We start from the raw sequence: 23,421 nt of genomic DNA on the forward strand, positions 1-23,421 counted from the left end.
AGAGGATTAGACCTTCCCAGCCAGCCTCCCCTGTGACAGGAAGGACTTAACAAGATGGCCGGATTGCGCTCTCTGAGCCTGGGTCGCTACATGGGAACTGCCCACAGCCCTTTTCTGTTTCATGAAAATGCAGAGGGGAAGATAACTCCACCATGTGACCACAGCCCAGGATTAAATCTCTGGTGCATGAGGGCCCACCTTGAACAGGTGGTTGCCCGTCAGAGCAGAAACTGAGCTCAGGGTTTCAAAGTTTCTTCAGTGGCCATGGATGGCAGAATGGAGGGAGTTCATTCAGCTTGCAGGTGTGCAAAACCCACGGAAAACAAACCAGTTCAAAGAATACTGTGGGCAAACTGTGTAAGTCCGTAACAGCTCTTTCTATAGCAGCCTTCACATCTGATCCTCACAACAGCCCTTTCAGGAAACAAGGTAGTTGTTCCGGTTCTTATTTTTCAACAGATACAGAAACTGAGAGGCAGGAAACTTAAGGACTTAAGTGATAATATGTCCGAGGTCCCAGCCTGAAGTTCTTTTTACATCAAGCTAGATATAAGGTGGGACAGGCCGGTTGTGAGGTGTCTAAGTGAGTGCTGAAGTATCAGTAACTTGTAGAAAAATCTGTGCCTCGTAATTAGGGGCACGGCAGGTTGGACCCATCTGAGCATCCCCCTTTCACTTGTCGCCTGACTGACCCACTTTCCCTGCCTCCAACACCATGTAATGGTGGAAGGATTGAGCCGGGCAGGGAGTAAGAGCCGCTGCCCCGCTGTTTGAACTGAGCCAGCAGTGTCCTTCTGCCAGAGCTGGACAGCCGCGATCCTCGAGAGCGCTGGCAGCGGCTCCGGCCCTTCAGGTGAGACGCCCTCCACGGCTGCAGCAGGGCGCCCGGGGGCAGGGGGCAGGCCCCTCGTGGAGACGGGCGTGGAAAGCAGTGGCTGGCCATGTCGGTGGTGCAGCTTGAGCGCCTTATCCAGCACTGGGGAATGTTGTCCAGTTTTGGAAACAAAAATTTTCTGTATCTTATAGGCAAGCCTTTGTTGACATCTGTATGATAGTCATTGCTTGTAATTAACTGAAACTGTTACCTGTTTTGTGACCTTTTTGGTCTTTTGATTTGCATTTGAGGGGAGGTGTCTTGGTTTCTGAATAGTTTAGACTTGGACCTGTAACAACTCAGTAATCCTCAGCCTCTGTGACTGCTTTAAGCTGGGGGGAGGGGGGCCGAGAGTTATTTACTAAGTACTTCTCACCAAATCCAGATGGAGGGCAAACATACCTGTCTGACCGTGTACTTGTTCTCACCTGTGGCCTCTGCCTGTATGCTCTCTCCCCTCTCAGGTCACTGTTTCCGGGAGTCTGAGATATATGTGGGTGTTTGAGATCATTCATAGACTGGCTTCTTCCCTATGATATCTATACAGTCTAGTTTTAATCAAGAGGAAGGTGGGTCAGAATTATGGAAGTGTTTGAAAATGTGAGGGTTTTTTTTTAATGTTTGTTTAGTTTTGGCTTTTGGGTCTCTGTTGCTGTGCAGGCTTTTCTCTGGTTGTGGTGCGAGGGCTTCTCACTGTGGTGGCTTCTCTTGTTGCCAGGACTTCAGTAGTTGTGACACACGGGCTTAGTTGCTCCACAGCATGTGGCCAGGGATTGAACCCATGTCTCCTGCATTGGCAGGAGGATTCTTTACCACTGAGCCACCAGAGAAGCCTGAAAATGTGAGATTTTTACATTCATTTTGAGTGTAAAATCAGAGGGTGGCTTAGGGGAAGTGTTCTGTTCTCAAACGAAAAGTATTTGTAGGAGGTGTATCAGATTACCAGGGTAAGTTTGCTCTTGGCTGTGTTACAGGTACAGTTACAGCGGCAGCCAGGCAGTAGTCACCCACCTGAGCAGACCTACACAAGGAAGTCATGAGGAGAGCCCCCTTCTCAGTAGAAATAGCTCATGTGCTGCAGCATGGGCCCTTGTTGTTGATCTGTTGAGGGATATTTTATTTCATTTATGCAGATTTTTAATATTTATTTTTTCATTTGGCTGTGCCGGATCTTTGTTGTGGGATCTTAGTTGCCCCACCAGGAATCAAACCCAGGCCCCCTGCACTGAGTGTGCAGAGTCTTAGCCACCGGACTACCAGGGAAGTCCATGATTTGTTGTTTTTTTAAGATTAATAGATACTTACGGTTTCTCCCCAAATCAAGCTTTAAACTGTTGAGACAGTTCCATTCCTCCTCTTCCCCTCAAGTCTCTGGCCCACAGGCATCTAGTTATGCTAGTTTCTTACGAGAGGGCCTCGAGACACTGAGCGCCTCATCAGGAAGTTGCATGTCCCTTTTTCCTTTTCTTAGTGCAAGTGCTCGTGTACTACACACACTGCTCTGTATCTTGCCATTTTCCACTTAGCCGAGTATCTTAAAGGACCTTCCATTTCATTCTTTATAGTGACCTCACTGATTGCCAGTTAGCTTGTTTTCGGGCATTTACTTCTACAAACAATGTGTAATTAACTTCCTTGAATACAGAAGCAAAGCCAGTTCATTAGGCACAACTTGACTAAGCGTGATTTTTTTTTTTTTTTTTTTTTTTTTTTTTTTTTGACTTCTCAGCCCACAGCAAATTGGTTGGAAAAAGTGCAGCTCCATCTAGGCATTGGGAGCAAACTGAGGGAAATCAAAACTTACAGCTTAAATGAAGCAAAGAAACAGAATGCTCGCTTTAAAAACACATAAACAACAGCAACAACCACAAAAAGCCTGTATAGCCCAGAGGCCAGCAGTCCAGCCTCCCTGACATGCCTGGAAGATTTCATTTACTGAGTAATTACTGAGCACCAGTTGCATGCCAATCCCTGCCTGGCTGGCCTCAGTAGGGCCTTACTGAAGCTCCAGCTGAAAAGCACACCCTTTTTAAGGAGACAGAGTTTTGCAATATAGCCTTTGGAGAAAAAATTAGTGAAATGGCCAAAGTGAATTTCAGTTCATCGTGCTTTCAGGAGATAATCCTCCTAGGGCTCTGCTGGGCTCGTGTTTTATTTACTGTTTTTCCGAGATGACAGGATGTTTCTCCAGCAGGAGGTGATTTCTTAGATTAGCATTTCTCTTGAAGTCATACTTACACTGTCGCTTCTTGCAGCAAACTTATTTTCACTTTTCAAAGATGGTCATAAGAGAGGAAAACATCATTTTAGTATCTCAAATGCTAGTCTTTATTTAGGATGAATGAGCTTTGACTGTTACTGTTCTCTTGGCAGAACTTAGTAATCCACTTAAAATGCTTCCACAGAAGATAGGCCTGGGTTCATTGGGGCTTCCTCCACAAATATCCTCACCTTTCCACTTACTCTGAGTCCTGCTTTACTGTGATGAGATTGGAGAAGAGGGATTTAGGAATCCCTCTTAGGATTCTTACAGTCCTTTCTCAGGGAGGCTTGATTAAAACCACCCTGTCCGTCTTATGCTAGGAATGCGTGCAGGTCTCAGCATCTGACCTGAAGCTGGGAGAGGGAGGAGGTCTCTTTGAGGACTGTAGGTCTCTTAAGATCACTGATACTGAGTATTTGTCACCTCAGAGTTCCCAGTTAATCTGAAAGTTTGACTTGCTTTTCATCTGATTGTGCTGGTGGTTTGGCCTTAACGCTGTAAACACACTTGCTGAATAATACGGGGTCAATTTAATTCCATTTTTCCTCCTTATAGATTGGACCCATAGGTCCATTGTGTCCAGTTTCAGACTTCAGGATGAGTTGGTCACTTGGAAGGTACCTGCTTACCTCGTCTTTTTGGAAATCTGCAGTGAGACCAACGTCCGGGTCCCCATTCACTGTTTTGTTCTCACTTGTCTTGTTTACTCACAGATAATATGCCTAGTCTTGGTTTGCAGACTGATGGTTCCAGAGGTTGTGTTTATACAGGCCCGTTATTACAACCATTAGCACAACACTTGAAGCGCAGGTGGCTGTTGCTGGGTTGATAGCAGTATTTTTATGTGCAGAGGTTAGCACTTCGACTATTATTAGTGAGTATTCTCTAGCTTTCTCTAAAGGAAAGAAGCTTAAGTGCCTGTAATAGCCCCATTTCTATATCCTTGACCTGACCCATTTTTCTGAAGGTTATTCTATGAAACCTCTTGAGTTTTACAGGGTAAAATATGTAAATAAACTCTTAACCTTGCCAAGCCTATAATTCTCTCCATTGTACGGTGTTTTGGAAACTGACCATCATTTAAGGAAACCACAGAAGCCAGTGGGGGCAGATTCATGCAGGTTAGTGTGGCAGGCCAGTTATTCCAGGGTTGATGGCTCTTTTCATTCTCACATGTTATGCATTGGTGGTGGGAATCAAAATCTGAAGAGTATGTTCCTCTCCCTTTAATCACAGGCAGAGTTTTGTTTCTGAAAGCCTCCTTTTGTGGCTGCTGCTCTTGTTCTGAACTGTGTGTTACCTGTTTTGTGTGGTTCAATAGCCGCAGGTACAATCATTCATGAACAAATACAAGCTCCGAGACTGCAGACATCTGCAGGAGCAGCAGGTTTTTGAAGCTGTTACCTTTCTTTAGCTCTCGGAGCATTCCTGAGTCTTGGGATTGACAGATCATCGGTCTGACTGAGGTTTTTGACTGGCAGTGATGCTGCTGTGGTTGATAGCGCCAAGAGCCCTGATTTCCTGGGATCCACATGGAGCCATGTGTGCTGTGTTAGTGAGGGTGGGGGTGCATCTCCAGGTTTCCTTTGTCCTGAGCTAGTGGCAGGGTGTGTGTGTTTCAGCATGGAAGGCTGGTGGATGATAGTGGAAATGACCCGCAACAGTGACTTCATTTGGAGGACGCTGATTTTGGTGGTGGTGGTGGTTTGACTTGTTCCCAGAAAACATACTTTTAGGCTCAAGAGTCTAGGGGGTGGGCAGTAGTATGTTTGGAAAACATGGCAGGCCTGTTTCAAAGACCAGTTAAACTGAGTGGATACTTGCACTCTGCTGGGATGAGGACTTGGATACTTGGGGCACAAGCAGTGTGGATCATGTCCTTGCTCTGTATGTTTTCTGCCAGTGCCTGGATCAAAGTGGAACAGCTCAAGCCCTATCATGCACATAAGGAGGAAATGATCAAGATCAACAAGGGGAAGCGATTCCAGCAAGCTGTGGACGCTGTGGAGGAGTTCCTCAGGAGAGCCAAAGGGAAGGACCAGGTGAGAGGCCCCATGATTCTCACTTTGTGCCGACTCTGGACTGGTTATTTTTTGCATAGAAACTAACAGATTAAATATCGCCCGAACCTGAAACTCTATTCTCATGAAATGCCAGTGGGGAGAGAGCTACTTCAGGTCTAAGGCGTCAGCATTTTGCTGGTCAGATTGAAACTCCATGCATCTGGTTGACCTTTCTGGAATAGATTGTTGCCCTCAGGAAAGTCGTTTGGACCCAGCAGAAGTCCCTCAGCTTTTGAGTACAGCACAGGCCTTCTCCCTTTTATGGAGGTTAGGAGCATGCCTCTGGGACCTGTCCACTGCCTGAATGTAAATCCAGTTTGGGGACTGTGGGCAAATGACTTGAATTTTATTTTACTCTACTTGCCCAAACGTAAGCAGAGATGACAGCAGCGCCTACTTCATAGGATTCTCATGTGGTAACGCACGCACAGAAAGTGCTCACCGCCGGGCGTGGCCCGTGCAAGTAGGGGTCGAGATGGTAGCAGCCATTGTGGTGGTTATCACTATTATTATTAAACCTACAGACATCATCCCACAGTTCTGCTGATGACAAGAATCGGCGTAATTCCAGTGAGGAGAGAAGTAGGCCAGTCTCAGGTGATGAGAAGCGCAAGCTTAGCCTGTCTGAAGGGAAGGTGAAGAAGAACATGGGAGAAGGAAAGAAGAGGGTGCCTTCAGGCTCCTCAGAGCGAGGCTCCAAGTCCCCTCTGAAGAGAGCCCAGGAGCAGAGTCCCCGGAAGCGGGGTCGGCCCCCCAAGGACGAGAAGGTTGGTTCTCTCTCTGTAGCTTCTGGGACTGGTGACTGTCCTTCGTACAGGGCAGAGTCGAGCTCTCCTGTGTGCTTCAGCTCCCTGAACGGACGTAGGGCCCCCTGCTCTGTGCTGCCCTAAAGAATTCTGCAGACAGGGAAAAGGCACTGCCTGGACTCACAGGCGTGAAATAGGAACACAGAACTCAGGCATTCGACCAGACACATGGTCAGGAATAGAAGGGCCACCGATCCAGCGTGCAAGGGCTGAGCAGGAAAGAAGGGAAGGGCTTCCATGGACAAAGGGCACAGCCCACATGGGCTTGATGTTGGCGGGCATAGTCTCAGTCCTAGTACAGGACGAGGAGGAGGACAGACGGGTAAAGGCAGCCTGTCACTAGGTCGTGGAGAGCCTCCAGGTCTGCTTAAGCAGTGTTGTACTGCCATGGAGTCAGTAGGGTGGCATGAAGGTGTTAGAGCTGGACGTGGAGGTGGCGGTGTGCGCCAGGCTGTGTGTTACGGGTCACAGCTGGCAGTGAAGGAAGGCTCAAAGCCAATGAGAAGGGTAACGTCAGGTGTGCATTCATAGTAGGATTTCCTTGGGCAAGGGGAGGGGGGCGTTAGCAAATACTGAAAGGAACTATGTGAGAAGCACTTCAGAGGAGGAGTTGATAAGATTTGGTAACTGGTTATATCTAGGGGATGATGAGAAAAGGGGAAGGGAGATGATTTCAAGTCTGTACCTGGAGAAACTTGCCTTTCTTCTGAGCAGAGGAGCTGGCTTTTGGGGTGAGAGGACCGCTTCTGTGTGTAATGACATTGAGGGATGTCTAGACTACCAGGGAGGCTTCCAGGAACGTAGGATGGAAATGTTGGTGTGGGGGAGCAAATATCTAGAGAGGACATTAGATCCCAGAGCCCTGATTGTGGTTGTCTTGAGGGAAAGCCAGGAGAGAGGCGAGGGGAGGGAAGAAGTTGGCTTTGCAAAGAGCATGCCCACAGCTCAAGGCTGGAAGAAGTGGGTGGAGCCGACGAAGGGAAGTGAGGCAGAAGTAACATACCTCTCACCTTTCCAGAAAGATCTGTGTGGGTCTTGGGAGCCAAAAGAGGAAGATTTGAGGCAGAGCAGGTAGTCTGTCAGCACCCAGGGGAAGATTGTTAGAGCAGGAACGGAGACCGAAAGCCAGATGGCCGGCACAGACCTGGGATGATGGGGCCGTGATGAAACTCTGGATGTCAGATGGAGACGCACAGGTTGAGACACCAGCGAGACCAGGCAGGGACGGGAAGAGGGTGCTTAAGCAGGAGACTGAGCCGAAGGTGTTAGGGTGGCAGCAGCTGCCGTCTGGCGAGGCCATGCCCCACCCTCGGGCTCCCAGCCAACTTTTGCCAGATCCTTTGGTTTTTCTCAAGAGAAGCTGGAAATACAGATTTTAAGTGAAATGTTCCTGTTTTAAGTATTAGAAGCTCGTTCAAATTTTTACAACGCTTCTAAGGACAAAGGAGCATCACTCTGGACTACATTCAGCTTGTCGGCTGCCGCAGTACAACCTCTGTGTTTGAGCGGGCCCTTCTGGCTGCTCAGTGACCTAAGACACGATAGATGAGAGCAGCTGAGCGGTGGGGACCTCTGGCCAGAGTGAGGGGAGCTTAGAAACTGCTGGGTGTGGGGCATGAAGGACTTCCAGGAGATGTGATCTGGATTGATCCAGTTGAGTTGATTTCCTGGGGACCCACAGAAATCTGGGCTGTCGGGTTTTATCTGTTCTCCAAATGCATGGTGTCCAGCATCTCACACCATGGATCTCACCACCTCCTGTGCTCACCCTGAAGAGAAACAGCTTCTTTGGCGGGTAAAGGGAAGTATGAAGGAGAGGTAAGGAGGAGGCCCTGGGGTCTCCATGACCTGCTACAGCTGTGCGACCGTGGCCAGCTCCCTTCACCTCAGTTTCCTTGTCTCGTCATCGAAGATAACAGTGCCTCTTAGGTTTGTTTTAAGAATTAAATGAGTAACAAGCCAAGCACATAAGACAGTGCCTGCAACACTATACATTTGACAAACATTGCACATTTATTATTTTTCAGCAGTAGCCTTTGTGTGGTGAGAGTGTGGTGGTTGTAGTGCACTCCTGGGGGCTACTGCCAGGCTTACGTGGAGGGACTCTTCTCACACAAGCGTGTGTGTTGCTATAGTGATTGTCATTTGGCTGGCGAGCTCCTCACTGAAGCAGAGTGCAGCAGTCTAGCTAGGCAGAGCCCCAGATGAGTGCTGTTCTGAGCTATAATCCTCTGTCCCGTGAGGATTAACGGAAAAGGCTGAGCTTGACGACAGGGGTGTTGATTACGTGTGGGAAGGCCAAGGCTGGGTTTGTGTCCAGCTGCACGGGGGAGCCATGCTCGGGGGGTGCACACTCACCCTCTCTCTGGGGCTTGAGTCCTGAGCGGAGAACTGGGACTCTGGGCACGGACCACAGGGCAAAACAGAATTATCCTGTGGCTCTCCTAAAAATCCAGACTCGGGCAGGGAGCCAGGGGTGGAGGCCTTTGCTCAGTGCTGGGTGGACAGCTGTGTTCCTGACTTACTCTTGTTCTGTTGTAGTCACTAGGCTAGTGACTGTTTACATTTAAATTAATTTACATTCAACACAAATTAAAATCCAGTTACTCAGGTCACACTGGCCACATGACAGGTGCTCCATAGTAACACGTGCCTAGACCGAGCGGATACAGAACACGTCCATCATGACTGCAGCTTCTCTGGGGCAGCACTGCTCTGGGCTGCTTTGTTTCGTTTTGCACATCTCCACGCTGTTCTGGAGATCTAGGGATAAAGCTGTACAGCTCGTCTGCTCCTGCCCCTCTGCCCGGGTTACCTCGTGTCCCTGTCCCCATTTGCTGTCTCCCAGCCTCAGTGGCCCTCCTGACACTTCACCTCAGCTATCTAGTGGAGAGCTTGACCTGCTGCACTGAGCTCTTAACTGCCTGCCCCCACGGCTCCTGCCTTCTGTCTGGGGGGAGAATGGACTCCTGGATCCTGACTGCCCCAGGATCTAATTCTGGCTTCGTCACTTAGTGGCTGTAAAATGTTGGGCCAATCTCCTCACTGCACCACGTGGCTTCCTTAGTTTCTTTTGAGATACGATGGATTCCTTTTGAAGCCAGTACTGTTTTCCTAATGCTCGTTATTTGCAATAAGGAGTTTTCCCTGTGACCCGCTGATCACACTGCAGACCACAGTTGGTCTTTCAGGTTACCTCCATCCTTGAGGAATTTTAGCCCAGGAACACATTTGTCATTCTGGACCAGAGAAAAGAAAGCTTCCCTCTGTGTTGACAAGGACTTGCCCTGTTTCTCCCAATAAGACAGTCATCAGAGCTGTGCCTGGGGAGACCATGGAGCTGGCTAGGGTAGTTTGGGACAGAGTGTGACTAAAGGAAGCAAAGCAGTGAAGAGGGGCCCCGATTGAGGGAGGAAGACACCTGCTCCTGAGGTGCCACAGTGCTGTGACCACCTGTCTTTCCCTCTGTAGGACCTCAGCATCCCTGAGTCTAGTACTGTGAAGGGGATGATGGCTGGACCCATGGCCACGTTTAAATGGCAGCCGAACGTGAGTGAGGTAATGACCCCTCCCTTGGGCCATGACAAGCCCAGCCTCAGAGCTGGTTTCCCAGCCTGACTGTGTGGTGTGCTTTTCCCGACACTTTTTAATTGCCAATGAATACAGAAGTGTGCGAGTCCACCCTGGTGCAGGCTTTTGTCAAGTTTGATTTAACTCACTCCAGACCGTTTGGCATACCCACTTAACCATCAGGTATATAATCACATATCCATGTTACAGGTTTTCGCTTTGGGGAGTAGTGTTGATTTTTACAAAAGTGGGATCATTCTGCAGTTTTCCCCACTTGGTACTTTGTAGACACACCTTGGTCACGTGTACGACTGTGATGTTTGGTCGCCTGCACGCTGCCTTATCCTTGGTGTGGGTGCGCCTGCTGCTCCCCTGCTGCTGGGCCTGCGTGTGAAAAGCCCTTGAAAGCCTTGCAGTCGTTGCTTCCTCCTTCCTGTTAATATTAACCCTCTGTGAGCATTTGGCGCCAGGTACGAGGGGGCCAAAATCCTATGACTGGAGGAGCCTGAGAATTTGGCTTGGTCTGCTGGGTCATCTGAAGTGACTGGTGAATGCTGGATTTAAAAATCACTGGTACACTTTTTAATTATTTTTCCACAGTGTTTGGGAGTAATTTATACACCAGCCTGGCAGAAACATCCATTCTTTTCCACCTGAAGCCAGTTTTCCTCCAGTTGGAATGGGCATTGTTTATGAAAGGCTTAGAACCAGAGTGGGAAACGAGCTCCCAGGTAGTTGTAAGCTCAGCTCCCAAAGGTGTGTCAGCCAGGGGAGAGACTGGTTATCAGTAGGAGGTGACCTCTGGTGGAAGATAATTTGTTTTATTCAATCATTTTCTGATTTCAGCCTGTTAAAGATGCAGACCCTCATTTCCATCACTTCCTGCTCAGCCAAACTGAGAAGGTAAGCTTGTTCCTTGAGGCTCTTGATCCTCCCTTAGGAGCTAGCCTGAGGGGAGAGTGTCACCCTAGTCTGCTGCCTTGTACTCTGTCCAGAGCAACTAGTTAAATTTAAATCACATGGAGGACCACTCATGAATCAGGCATTGTTAAGATTTAAAAGGAACCCAAAGAAGCTTTTAAAACTTAGTGGCTGTGTGCTTGAGACATTTGTGGTCGCCCTCAGAGTCTAGGACAGAAAGCCAACCTCAGGAGCCGGCATCCACCCACGGGTGGCCAGTGCTGCTGGATGAAGGCAGTCTTCCATGAGCCCTGGGGGTCGGGGGCGGTTTCCCCAGGTGTCTCCCCAGGGCTGTCAGTTAGGCTGAGCCCTGATAGGATCTGCTTATGGTGTGTGACCTTGGAGTTGACACATCAGGATTCCAAGGCTGGGTACACTGACCACGCCTATAATTTTGGACATATAAACCTCTGATTTTCAGCATCATCACCAGCAAAAAGCAGCTTGTAGAGCAGCATGAGAACTGAGTGGAGTAATGCAAGTTAAGTTTTCATGTGTTGGAGTTCAGCAAAGTTGGACACCAAATAAGTTTTGATCTTAACTTTCTGTTTTGGGTCTCACCTCAGTAGGGAAATAGTAACTAAGACCAGTTAAATGTTCAGTTTAATAAGTGATTGTTTTTCACTCCCTCTTTATTAGCCAGCTGTCTGTTACCAGGCAATCACAAAGAAGTTGAAAATATGTGAAGAGGTACGTAAGTTCTACGCCTCCTCACTTGTATTCTCACCAGGGCCTGGCACGGACAGGCCGGCCTGACGACCTGTGTTTCCTCCCCCAGGAGACGGGGTCCACCTCCATCCAGGCCGCAGACAGCACGGCGGTGAATGGCAGCGTCACACCCACAGACAAAAAGTAGGGCCTTCGGGGGAGGGCTTCCTTGGGCTCTGGTTCTGTGGGGCTGGGGGTGACTTCAAGGCAGCTTCTTAAGGGTTGTGTCCCAGCCGTTGCTGGGACTAAGTGGAAAGAGAAAGGGAAAATTGTAATTCTTAACGATTTGCCTGGGAGTAACTTGACTTGCGGGAGACAGAAATTGCCCTGTGAATGTACTATGAATTTGCTCACTAGTGAGTCTCCTAAGCAGGGAACACTTGGGTCAGTGGTTCTCAGACCTTTCTGAACCACCTGGAAGACCCTTCGTAAAGCACCAGTTGCTGGGCTGCACCCCTAGAGTTTCTGGATCAGTCAGTCTCAGGTGGACCAGTTCCCAGATAAGTGGCTGCTCATCAGGAGACCACACTTGAAGAACTCCTCACCTTGGCCCTGGTGGGGGCAGGTGGGAGCAAGAGATGAAGGCAGCCTGTTGTCCTGCCTTCCCCAGTCCTCCCAGTGTACCTGCCGGCTGCCCTCCGCCCCACCCAGACAAGTGGGGAGCCTTGACTGCGATCCCCAGGCCTTAGCTGGCATCCACCCTCGCCTTTGCCTCTATTCTGATGCCCCCTTGTGCTTCTGAGTCGTGATGATAAGGGCTCTTAAGGAAGGAGCATTCTCCTAAAGAACGTCTGAATCTCCCATCTGAGTCTTCTGTGCGGTTCTTTCTCAGACTAAAAACACTTTTTTTGTGCTGTTGAAGTCACTTGTTCAACCAGATATATTTGGTGAACTTCCATTGTGGTGTGAAGGAGCTTGAGGCATATGCTAATTAAAGGAGGAATGGGTGTTGCCCATTAAATCAACAAGGAATGTGTTGGCTTATTTTTTTAAAAATCCAACTCTAGGCTGAGGACAGAGTCCAGTGTTCTCTGCCATCACTCAAATCCTTTTTTATTATGAGTGTAAAGCCAGCTACTGAGCAGATGAGCTGCCTCGCACCCAGTGCACCTGGCCCACATTTTCCTCGCCTCAAGGACACCGTGAGCAACTGTCAGTGTACAAATGCATGAACTTTGTCCCCGGGGCTTCCGGGTGTCCTGGAACACTGAACAAAGGAAAGAGAATTAGTCTGTCATGATTTACAATCCTAGAGAAAACTGGTGGCCACCCACCCAGATAGCTGTGAATAACAGATTATACCTTTGGTGAGGAGAGTGGTGGGTTCCATTTTCAGCATTTAATTCAGATGATTTAGAGCAGGATAGACAGAGAACATGAGAAACATGAGAGTGTTGTATTCCCACAAGGATTGGGGAACCTTTGAGCCCGTTAGCAGAGGTGGCTGCAGATATGGCTCCCAGAAAATACTGAAGGATAACACCGGTCAGAGTGGAGAAGCTGCAGACAACATTAGAGCTGAGAGAGAGACAAGCTGGAAACAAGACCATGAGGTAGTAAATGAAGAAAGAGTCGTTGCTTAACCATGTCTTGTGCAAGGAGGGATAAAGAATTGTAGGAACCAAGAAGAGCCATTTGAGCAAGATAAAATCATCCATTGAACCATGTGGCAGCTATGAGCCCCAAGTTCTGGGGCTGCAGGAAAGAGCAGGCGAGCTGTAGCAAGTGCAGGTAAGCAGCACGTACTGACCACCTGAGTTTTAGTCACAGAAGGAGCATAACGGGCTTGCAGTTAGAAGGCGTGGGGAGAGTAGAGGAGGACGGGCCCAGGTTGAGCAATATGGGGGAAAGAGGTTCAGGAGAAGACTCCACGTACTGGGGAAGACTGACTCCAAAGAGCAGGCGAGGCTTTGAAGAGGCGTAGCGAAGCCCATCCCTGCTGACTGCATGAAGAGAGCAAAGGTGGTGCAGAGCCTGAAGCCAGGAAGGGGAGGTGAGCACCAGGATGTCGGCTTGAGCAGGCGAGGACGGTGGGGGCTCCGCACGTGTGGCGCCTGTTACGTGTCATGGATCCCAGGGTACTAGAAGTTGGCACCTCAGGGCCTTGCACCTGAGGTGGCTGGTGAGGAACTGTTGCGTGCGCTGAAGATAAATGTCTGGCTTCTCACTGCAATGGAGTTGTAAGCTCAGCCCCTCCATCAAAGCAACAAGGAAATGGTTGGGAAGATTTGCCGTAACCTGTATGAGTCATACTTCTTGCAGTGGCAGTTGATGGTTTAGAAATGCTTGTGTAAACTTATGAGCACTTCTGAACACGGCCAGAGTGAGAAAAGGCGCGCTCTGCCAGCCCTCCTGCTGGCTCTGCGGTCGTGGTATCAGCACACTGCAGAGCAGCGTGCGTGGTGGACTGAGGTGAGGTTCCCCAGGTTTAAGAGGAACAGAGCCAGGGTAGTATTCATAATCCCACCCTGTCCTCCCCTCCACCCCGTTTCCCACTCTGAACTGACCAGTCTGTCTTTCTAGGATAGGATTTTTGGGCCTTGGCCTCATGGGAAGTGGCATTGTCTCCAACTTGCTAAAAATGGGCCACACGGTGACTGTCTGGAACCGGACTGCAGAGAAAGTAAGCATTCATGGTGGCACTTCTTGGGTGTGATGGGGCCTGGGCCTTGGAGTTGGGGCAGCTGAGGATAGGAGTCGCCCTGCTGTCTCTGCTCCACATTCTGTGTGCATGGAGTAGAAGCCAAGCTCCTAGTCCAGGCAGGGGAGGATGCAGATAAGCCAGCATAGGATGCGATCATAAAAACTAAATATTGAAAATACCCAGGGGTATAACATGAAACAGAAATTTACCCGTCTCTGCCATTACCTGAAATAGGTAACAGAAGGTAATAGAGAAAAAAACCTGTCAGGTTTTTCCGTGTGTGTGTGTGTGTGTGTGATGAATTCATTGATATGGAGAGTGCCTCAGCAGATCTGCTTCATCTGAGTTAATGGCCATGCTCTGTTGTGTTTGGAATGAGTTAACAACCCTGTACCACAGAACATTCTGCAGTGAAGGAGCTGTGCTGTATCTGCACTGGCCTCTATGAGAGCCAGTGACCTCATGTGGCTCTGAAATACTTGGATTCATGGCTCATGGACTGAAGAATGGAATTTTAAGATTATTTCACTTAAAATTAAGCAGTCCTAGTGGCTAGTGGCTACCGCATTGGACAGAACAGGTTCAGGAATTCTTCATCTAAGGTGGTGCGTGGCTTCACGGGGCCTGTGCATACTCTGAAATGGAATTCCAAGTCTTGTGTAATGGAGAGAGGTCATGGCTCCCCTCAAGTTCTCATCCAGGAAAAGGTGAAGAACCATAATCTAAGTACCAGAAAAATAATTCACTGTGCTTGCCAGGCACTGTCTTGCCTCTCTCTGATTCCCTTTCCTCACTGGTAGTTTGTTCTAAATCTTTAAGAAAGAACCAGCCTCTTGAGGAACAAGGTGTAGCTGAGCGTGTGTTTGTGAAGTGATGGGTGAGCATCCCATGTATGCAGCACAGGGAGAGCTGGAGTGAAGGGAGATGGTAGAGCTGATGGATTTGGATTAACAAAAATGTTCTAGGCGAGGTAAGCAGTTCACTTGGTTGAAACAGCCCTTTTTTAAGAATAACAAGGAACTGGTTGGAGAGTAGGTGGAGCCTGGGAGAAAGGGCACTGAAGGCTATTCTAAGAGATGTGGGCTTCAAGTGCTGAGCGTGAGGTAGGCGTTGCGGGACCTGGGTCAGGAGTGAAATCCCGGAGACCCTGTTGGCAGATACTTTGTGATTCAAGGCCAAGGCAACCAGGAAATCTAGACACACAGTTGAAGGACATTGGGAAACTCCAAGTGTATGTTCCCATTTGATAGAAGTGCTTCTGGTCAGCCTGTTTCCTTGATTGGAAAGCCTGTTATAAATATGGCTATGCCTTTCAGATTAATTTATGAGAAGGCAGTAGAGCAAAGCAGTTACGAATGTGAGTTTGGGATCAGCTGTTACCCTGTTTCTTCAAAAGAAAAAACCAGAAGAAAACAAAATTTAATATTAATATAGATCTTTTTAGAAGTCTAAAAGAGTTACCAAAGAAAAAGATGAATAGGTTTTGATACTACTTCCCACAACAACAAAAAAGAAAACTTGAAAACAAGGTTTTGTATTCTTAAAATTTTCCCACTATCCTAATAATTTTTGTGTTTTTCCCTAGTTTTTCTGTGTGTATGTGTGTTTTTATTGAAGTACAGTTGATTTACAATAGTACGTTAGTTTCAGGTGTACAGCACAGTGATTCAGTATTTGTACAAGTTATGCTGCATTGAAAGTTACTATGAAATAATGACTGTTTTTCTGTGCTGCAATATATGTCCTCGTAGCTTATTTATTTTATACGTAACAGCTTGTACTATCCCCTACTCCTGTCTTGCCTCTCCCTGATTCCCTTTCTTCACTGGTAGTTTGTTCTAAATCTGTTTCTTTTTTGTTATATTCATTCATTTGTTTTACTTTTTAGGTTCCATATATAAGTGCTGGAGAAGGAAATGGCAACCCACTCCAGTATTCTTGCCTGGAGAATTCTATGGACTAAGGAGCCTGGTGGGCTACATCCATGGGGTCTCAAAAAGTCGGACACGACTGAGCGACTAACACACACACATAAGTGCAGGTGTAGAGTATTTGTCTGTCTCTGTCTGACTTATTTCACTAAGCATAATAGTATTCTCTAGGTCCATCCACGTTGTTGCCCATGGCAGAACTCCTTTTTTTTTTATGGCTAATATTCCTGTGTGTGTATGTATACACACATAGTATGAATGTATGTTCATCCCCTCATCTGTTGATGGGCACTGAGGTTGCTTCCATATTTTGGCTTTTGTAGTGCTGCTTTGAACATGGGGGATGCAGGCAAATTAGTGTTTTTATTTTCTTTAGATATAAAACCAGGAGTGGAATTTCTTATTAAACAAATAGTTTAATAATGATATAAAGATTTTTAAATAGGTCACAAGGAGACAGTCAACAAAGGTATTAGATATTTTGTGCTTAGAAATAATCAAAATGTATCACACAAAGAAGTTGCTATTTTTGGCTTGTTAAATCAAGTAGGACAAAACGTTAATATATTTATGGGAACTGTGTTGTTTTTAAATAATGTATTCCATGCTGCTGATCTGATAAAACCATTTTCAGAGCCTGTTTTTTACCCTCGGTTCAGTTCAGTTGCTCGATTGTGTCCAACTCTTTGCAACCCTGTGGACTGCAGCACGCCAGGCTTCCCTGTCCATCACCAACTTCCGGAGTTTGCTCAAGCTGATGTCCATTGAGTTGGTGATGCCATCCAACCATCTCATCCTCTGTTGTCCCCTTCTCCTCCTGCCTTCAATCTTTCCCAGCATCAGGGTCTTTTCCAATGATTCCTTGCTTCACATCAGGTGGTCAGGGTATTGGAGCTTCAGCTTCAGCATCAGTCCTTCCAAAGAATATTCAGGACTGATTTCCTTTAGGATGGACTGGTTTAATCTTACAGTCCAAGGGACTCTCAAGAGTCTTCTCCAACACCACCATTCAAAAGCATCAATTCTTCACTGCTCAGCTTTCTTCACAGTCCAACTCCCACATCCATACATGACCACTGGAAAAACCATAGCCTTGACTAGATGGACCTTGTTGGCAAAGTAATATCTCTCCTTTTCAATATGCTGTCTAGGTTGGTCATAGCTTTTCTTTCAAGGAGCAAGCGTTGAATCACCATCTGCAATCACCTGCAGTGATTTTGGAGCCCAAGAAAATAGTCTGTCACTGTTTCCATTGTTTCCCCATTTATTTGCCATGAAGTGATGGGACCAGATGCCATGATCTTAGTTTTTTTAATGTTGACTTTCAAGCCAGCTTTTTCACTCTCCTCTTTCACTTTCATCAAGAGGCTCTTCAGTTCCTCTTTGCTTTCTGCCATAAAGGTGATGTCATTTGCATATCTGAGGTTATTGATATTTCTCCCAGCAATCTTGATTCCAGATTGTGCTTCATCCTGCCCGGCATTTTGCATGATGTACTCTGCATGGAAGTTAAATAAGCTAGTTGACAATACAAATACAGCCTTGACGTACTCCTTTCCCAATTTGGAACCAGTCTGTTGTTCCATATCTGGTTCTAACTGTTGCTTCTTCACCTGCAAGAAGTTTTACCCTTCTTGTTGTTTTAGTCATTAAGTCATGCCCCACTCTTTTGCAAAACTATGAACTAGAGCCCACCAGGCTCCTCCATCCATGGAATTTTCCAGGCAAGAGTTCTGGAGTGGATTGTCACTTCCTTCTCCAGGGGATCTTCCAGACCCAGGGATTGAACCTGCATCTCCTGCATTAGCAGGTGGATTCTTTACCACTGAACCACCTGGGAAGTCCTTTACATGTATTTGTTGGGGTCATTTATAATTGGGCCAGGATAGCCATTAGGTAAATTCAGATACGTCTCTCAGTGGGGCAAATAAGATACAAAATCATAGGTCCAAATTATTCTAAATACTTTTTTTAGTGCCCATAGAACAAGGAAATAGACCAAAATGTTAACAATATATTTTGTTATGAGATAGTTCAGGTGATTTTATTTTTTTAAAAAGAAGAGTTAGTGCTTTTTGCTCCATGCCCCCCCAACCCCGACCCGAAGCAATTCAGTAGGAAGTGGCAGCCTGTTGGCCCTAGCCCTGCTTCCCTGGCTCACACAGCACTGGGCAGATTTCACCACAGCCGAGACAGCCACAGAGAGCTGTGGACAATTAATTTTCATGTCCCATTCTTGGTTCAGGAAGCCTCCAGCAGACACTTGTTTTGTGCTTCCTGTGGAGCAGAATGTAGAACATGCATCCTCGGCACCAAGTTTGCAGACACACAAGACTGTCCTTAAGGGGCTCCCGTCCACTTCCCCTTGAGCAGTCAGACCGCCTGCCTTGGGAGGCCACGCAGGAGCACTGGGCGCTGTGTCTCTGGCCTGGCTAGTGTGTGTGTTGTGCACTGCCTGCAGCTCACATTAGGATCTGTGACTTTTGCAGTGTGATTTGTTCATCCAGGAGGGGGCCCGCCTAGGAAGAACCCCCGCTGAAGTCGTTTCAACTTGTGACATCACCTTTGCCTGCGTGTCGGACCCAAAGGCAGCCAAGGACGTAAGGATCCCTCCCTCCCCCCAGCATCTCAGGTTGTGGCCAGGAACGCTGGCTGGCCTCCTCCCCTTGTCCCCTGCACACCGAGTGAGTGTCTGCATGTGGGGGGTTGGGTGTCCCATTTGGGGGCCATCTCCCATTGTGAAGGGTGTTTGCGTAGACTGAACACAAGACTTCCTTTAATTCAGAACAAAGAATGACACTGACTGGGGTCCCTGAGGTCTGTGCTGAAATGGTTCCTGACAAGCTCATGTGTTCCTGGTGAGCTGGAAGCTTTGAGGCTGAGTGTGCCTTTGGTCCATGTGCCAAGTTCCTATATTTAGCTGTCACTGTATTTGTATACTTTAAAAGTTCAAGTGCAGTAGTTATCTTGTTGAACTCGTGACTAAACTAATCCAGGTAAATTCAAAGAAGCCAAAAAATAAATACTGACCTTTCATCTTTTCAATGGGAGGCTTTTATTAAAAAGAAATACACATATATTCTTTTTGATGGTAAATGGGAACATAGCATAAATTCTTCTGTTTCCTTTGCTTATTTACATGCTCTTCTCTTTTGAGCTTTAATAGCTTCTGTTTGGGAAATGAGCCAGAAAAAATCAGCAGGACATTGACCTTAGGTCTGAGGGTCACCTGGGTGTCTGGCTGGGAGCCTGGGCTATTGCTTCTCCCTTGTGTCCCCACAGCTGGTGCTGGGCCCCAGTGGAGTGCTTCAGGGGATCCGCCCCGGGAAGTGCTACGTGGACATGTCAACGGTGGACGCTGACACAGTCACCGAGCTGGCCCAGGTAGCAGCCTCATTCAGGCTGGCCCTCCAGCGTCCTTTCAGTTGGAGCCCAAGACCCAGGCTCACCGCACCCCAGTGTGGGCCACATAGTTACTCCAGAGCCACAGCAGAGACTATGGGATTCTAGCCTGTTTTCACTCTCTGCCTTCAAGTCTACAGTTAGTCTGCATGGCTGAGACAGGAGAAGTGCTTCTTAGCTGGGAGAGGCGTCAGGTCCCGTGGCTGCTAGCCTCTCAGTTGGAAGCAGTCCAGTCTGCCAGCAGGGTCTTTGTGGTTTAAATAGCTTTCTGCAGTTGATACTAGCAGGATATCCCCCCACCCTGAGCCTCTGGGCCAAGGTGAGGAGGTGGTGGTGACTTGTGGCCCACGTGTGTTCAAAGAGCAGCTGAAATCAAAGAAGGGCCGTGTCTGTCCTAGAAAGTGTGGTCGGCCAAGCCGTAGTGTGGTCGTGTTGCTGATATCTTTGTAATGGGAGCCTCTGAGGACCCCCAGCTCCTCGCTGTCTCCTGCATGGGATTCGAGCATCTGGTGGAGGACAGTCTGCTGGCCCTCCCCCAACATCAGCCCAGCACCTTGGTACACATGTCCGCTATGGGGCTCAGCGTGGCGGGCCTAGTGCTCCAGCCCCTGCGTGCTCCTTGCTTCCTGCCCAAGACCCTCGTGAGAGGCACAGCCTCCAGAAGCTGTGACTTTCCTTTCCAGGTGATTGTGTCCAGGGGGGGCCGCTTTCTGGAAGCCCCGGTCTCAGGGAATCAGCAGCTGTCTAATGATGGGATGTTGGTGATCTTAGCGGCCGGAGACAGGGGCTTGTATGAGGACTGCAGCAGCTGCTTCCAGGCAATGGGGAAGACCTCCTTCTTTCTAGGTAACACGCCTGCCCACCCATCAGGCCACTGCAGGCCTGGAGGCTGGGTGGGCCACATCCCCTCTAGACCACCCTGAGGACAGCGTCAGTCCCGCACGGCCTCTCTGCCTGGGGCCCCCGTGGGAAGGTTTCTTTGACTTGCACAGTCAGTGCCTGCAAGGAGGAAGAGCCAGAAGGGTCAGAGCCAGTTCTGTCAGGGGCAGGTGAATGGGGCCTCCCCTGGGTGTAGAGGTGGGTCCGAGCAGGGGTGAGGGTGGGCAGAAAGTCCCTCCGCATGGGATTCCTGGGACGTGACCACAGTTCTTTGCCCTGGGCAGGTGAGGTTGGCAACGCAGCTAAGATGATGCTGATTGTGAACATGGTCCAGGGGAGCTTCATGGCCACCATTGCAGAGGGGCTCACCCTGGCCCAAGTCACAGGCCAGTCCCAGCAGACACTCTTGGACATCCTCAATCAGGGACAGTTGGCCAGCATCTTCCTGGACCAGAAGTGCCAAAGTAAGTTGCCTTTGACCGCTCTTGTTGCGTTTTAGTTTTGGTTCTAGCTGGGGAGCTGGGTCGAGCAGCCATCACAGAGCAGTGTCTTCTTGGGGAGCTCCTTCTGTGTGAATGACACATCCTCTCCAGTCAGTCTGGCCCCCAGTCAAAGTGAAGTGAAGGTTGCTCAGTCGCGTCTGACTCTTTGCGACCTCATGGACTATACAATCCATGGAATTCTTCAGGCTAGAATACTGGGGTGGGATGCCTTTCCTTTCTCCAGGGGATCTTCCCAACCCAGGGATTGAACCCAGGTCTCCCTCACTGCAGGCGAATTCTTTACCAGTTGAGCCACAAGGGAAGCCCAAGAATACTGGAATGGGTAGCCTATCCTTTCTCCAGCGGATCTTCCTGACCCCGAAAATGAACCGGGGTCTCCTGCATTGCAGGCAGATTCTTTACCGGCTGAGCTCTGAGGGAAGCCCCGTAGGATTTGGGGGTGCAAGCTGGGAACTTGTCTCTTGGGTGTCTGAGGAGGAGGAAATGCTAGGTGTTGAGCCCTGACAGTGCTCCAGATGTTTTCTTATTTAGGATCCTTTTAATTCTTCTGGTGGATGCCTTTCCCTCCTCAGATATCCTGCAAGGAAACTTTAAGCCCGATTTCTACCTGAAATACATTCAGAAGGATCTCCGTTTAGCCATTGCGCTAGGTGATGCCGTCAACCATCCGACCCCCATGGCTGCTGCAGCCAATGAGGTAACTGCAGGAGGCTGTGGGTGGGGCCTGCAGACTTCCCTTGTCTCCCTTGCACTGCCCCTCTGCAACTTTGCCTTGGCTTGGCTGTGTCTGACCTCTCCAGGGGGAGTCTTAGGTTGTTGGTTTTAGGCTTGTGTGTCTCCTCCAATCCATGCTGACTTCTCTGGAAATTCTTTGACCTGTGGGTTACTTAAAAGTGTGTCAAATATGAATAAAAATCCTAAAGGATTTCCTAGATATCAAATGGTTATTGATTTCTAATGTATCTTCGTGGTCAAAAAATACACTCCGTATGGCTTTTAACTCTGCATCGATTCAGACTTGTTTTGTGGCCTAGCAGATGGTCTGTCTTGGTGGGTGTGCCGTATTCACTTAAGAAGACTGTTTTGCATGTATCAGTTAGGTCGAGATAGCTAGTAGTATTTTTTCAGATCATCATTACTAACCTTTTTATCCAGTTCTTTTAATTGCCAAGAAAGGGATGTTAAAATCTCCAACTATCATTGTGGGATTATTCGTTTCCCTTTTAATTTTGTCCATTTCACTTAGTATCTTTGGAAGTTTTTGTTATTGGGCTCTTAGCCGTTTATGGTTGTACTGCCTTCCTGATGAATTTGCCCTTTTGTTATTAAGAAGTGTCCATCTTGATCTTTGTCTTGAAGTTTGTTGTCAGACTTTCATATGGCCACTATAGCCTTCTCAGGTTTACAGTTTCCGTGTGTTACATCTTTTATTTCAATCTGATAGAAGTACAACAGCTGAGCAATATTTATCTTTGAATTGCAGTAAGAACCACATTTTGTGAGACACATACATATATAAATCATGTGGATTCATTTTAGAAGTTCTCTCTTTCAAGTGCTATAAGCTGTATACATTTTTATCCAAGTTAAATAGAGGTCTCTAGTGGCTTTTCCTGTAGAGGCAAAGAAATGCAGATACACAGTATTGGGGAGCTCCCTGAGGGTCCAGTGGTCAGGACTCTGTGCTCCCACTGGTGGGGGCCTCGGTTTGATCCCTGGTTGGGGGACTAAGGTCCCACAAGCTGAGCAGTGCAGCCAAAAATCAGTAAAAAATACACAGTAACCTGCCTTTTCATAGTTGACTAATCTTCTGTCCTTGAATTCTGTGTCTCTCTCTTCCTTGTCTGTCTGAACATCTGAGTACTTACTTCACCCCCCCGGGCTGCAGTACAATTTCTGGTTCCTCGTGTCTTACCTTCAGGTTCTCTCTTGGCAGTGAAGTTCCTGGCTGTTGTATGGTTTTTCGTTGATGAGTTTATCTGTAACTGGTTACTTCTGAAGGGTTCTGTGGTATCTTGTGTTGGGAGCACTTCTCTGCCAGGTGATTTCCACTTGCCCCTCCCTGACTCTACAGGATTCATGGACTTGGAAACAGACATTTTGGTTCATTTCTCAGTGGAGCATGGTGGTTTCTGGCCATTTCGATGTTGTGAATTTAGGTTTTCCACTGTTTTGGAGTTCAGGATCTTAAGGCTAAGTAGTCCACTAACATTTAGACTTTGTCTTGAAGTCTGTTGGTGTGTGGTTGAATTTGGAGCTAGTGTTTTATCATTTGATTGCCATTTGTCCCCCTGGCTTTTGTCTGTCTCTTTCTCCTTTCATTTGGAACATTTGAATGTTTTTTAGGATCCCATTTTTTATCTATTGGCTTTTTTTATGGCTTTTTTTTAACAAGTGCATCATCTTTATTTTGTCTTTCCTCTCGGGATTACTGTATGCATCTTAACTTCACGTCCTAGATTGGCCCTCTACGTAAAATGTGTATCCATTTGCCACTTCCTCCCTCTCATCCTTGGAAGCATTGCTCCTCGGCCTGGGCACCGCTGATACTTGCTGTGGGAGCTGTCCAGTGCATTGTGGCATCCCTGTCCTCTACCCGCTGGATGTGACTGCACCCCCTTGGCTGATAGGAGATGTCTCCAGACGTTACCAAATGTCGCTCCAGGTGGGGAGCAAAAGGACCCCAGGTTGAGAACCCTTGCTTTAGTGTACAAGTGTCCTATATTTTATGTTTGCTTTTATTTTAAGCCCACCATTGTTGGAGTGTCTCGCTTTAGTAATCATATGAATTCTAAGATATTCAGAGAAAAGATAAGTT

The 23,421-nt window shown here is 47.9% G+C and overlaps 1 protein-coding gene across 9 annotated transcripts in view; it reads left to right on the forward strand.

The window, feature by feature from the left end:
* Positions 1–23,421, forward strand: part of GLYR1 (glyoxylate reductase 1 homolog) — a 31,850-nt gene that overhangs the window by 5,314 nt on the left and 3,115 nt on the right. For 2 of the 9 annotated variants that reach the window (XM_044935873.2, XM_044935869.2), the window contains exons 4-15: positions 5,041–5,179; positions 5,725–5,967; positions 9,478–9,564; positions 10,423–10,479; positions 11,176–11,226; positions 11,315–11,388; positions 13,768–13,867; positions 18,309–18,419; positions 19,102–19,203; positions 19,905–20,067; positions 20,385–20,564; positions 21,176–21,300. In XM_044935873.2, the coding sequence (XP_044791808.1) occupies positions 5,041–5,179; positions 5,725–5,967; positions 9,478–9,564; positions 10,423–10,479; positions 11,176–11,226; positions 11,315–11,388; positions 13,768–13,867; positions 18,309–18,419; positions 19,102–19,203; positions 19,905–20,067; positions 20,385–20,564; positions 21,176–21,300 (1,432 nt within the window). The remainder of the gene's footprint in view (positions 1–5,040; positions 5,180–5,724; positions 5,968–9,477; positions 9,565–10,422; positions 10,480–11,175; positions 11,227–11,314; positions 11,389–13,767; positions 13,868–18,308; positions 18,420–19,101; positions 19,204–19,904; positions 20,068–20,384; positions 20,565–21,175; positions 21,301–23,421) is intronic. The other 7 variants (XM_044935874.2, XM_044935871.2, XM_044935876.2 and 4 more) reach the window with 5 other exon arrangements.

The sequence above is a fragment of the Bubalus bubalis genome, chromosome 24 (assembly GCF_019923935.1).
Source record: "Bubalus bubalis isolate 160015118507 breed Murrah chromosome 24, NDDB_SH_1, whole genome shotgun sequence".
NCBI classification, from domain to species: Eukaryota; Metazoa; Chordata; class Mammalia; order Artiodactyla; family Bovidae; genus Bubalus; species Bubalus bubalis.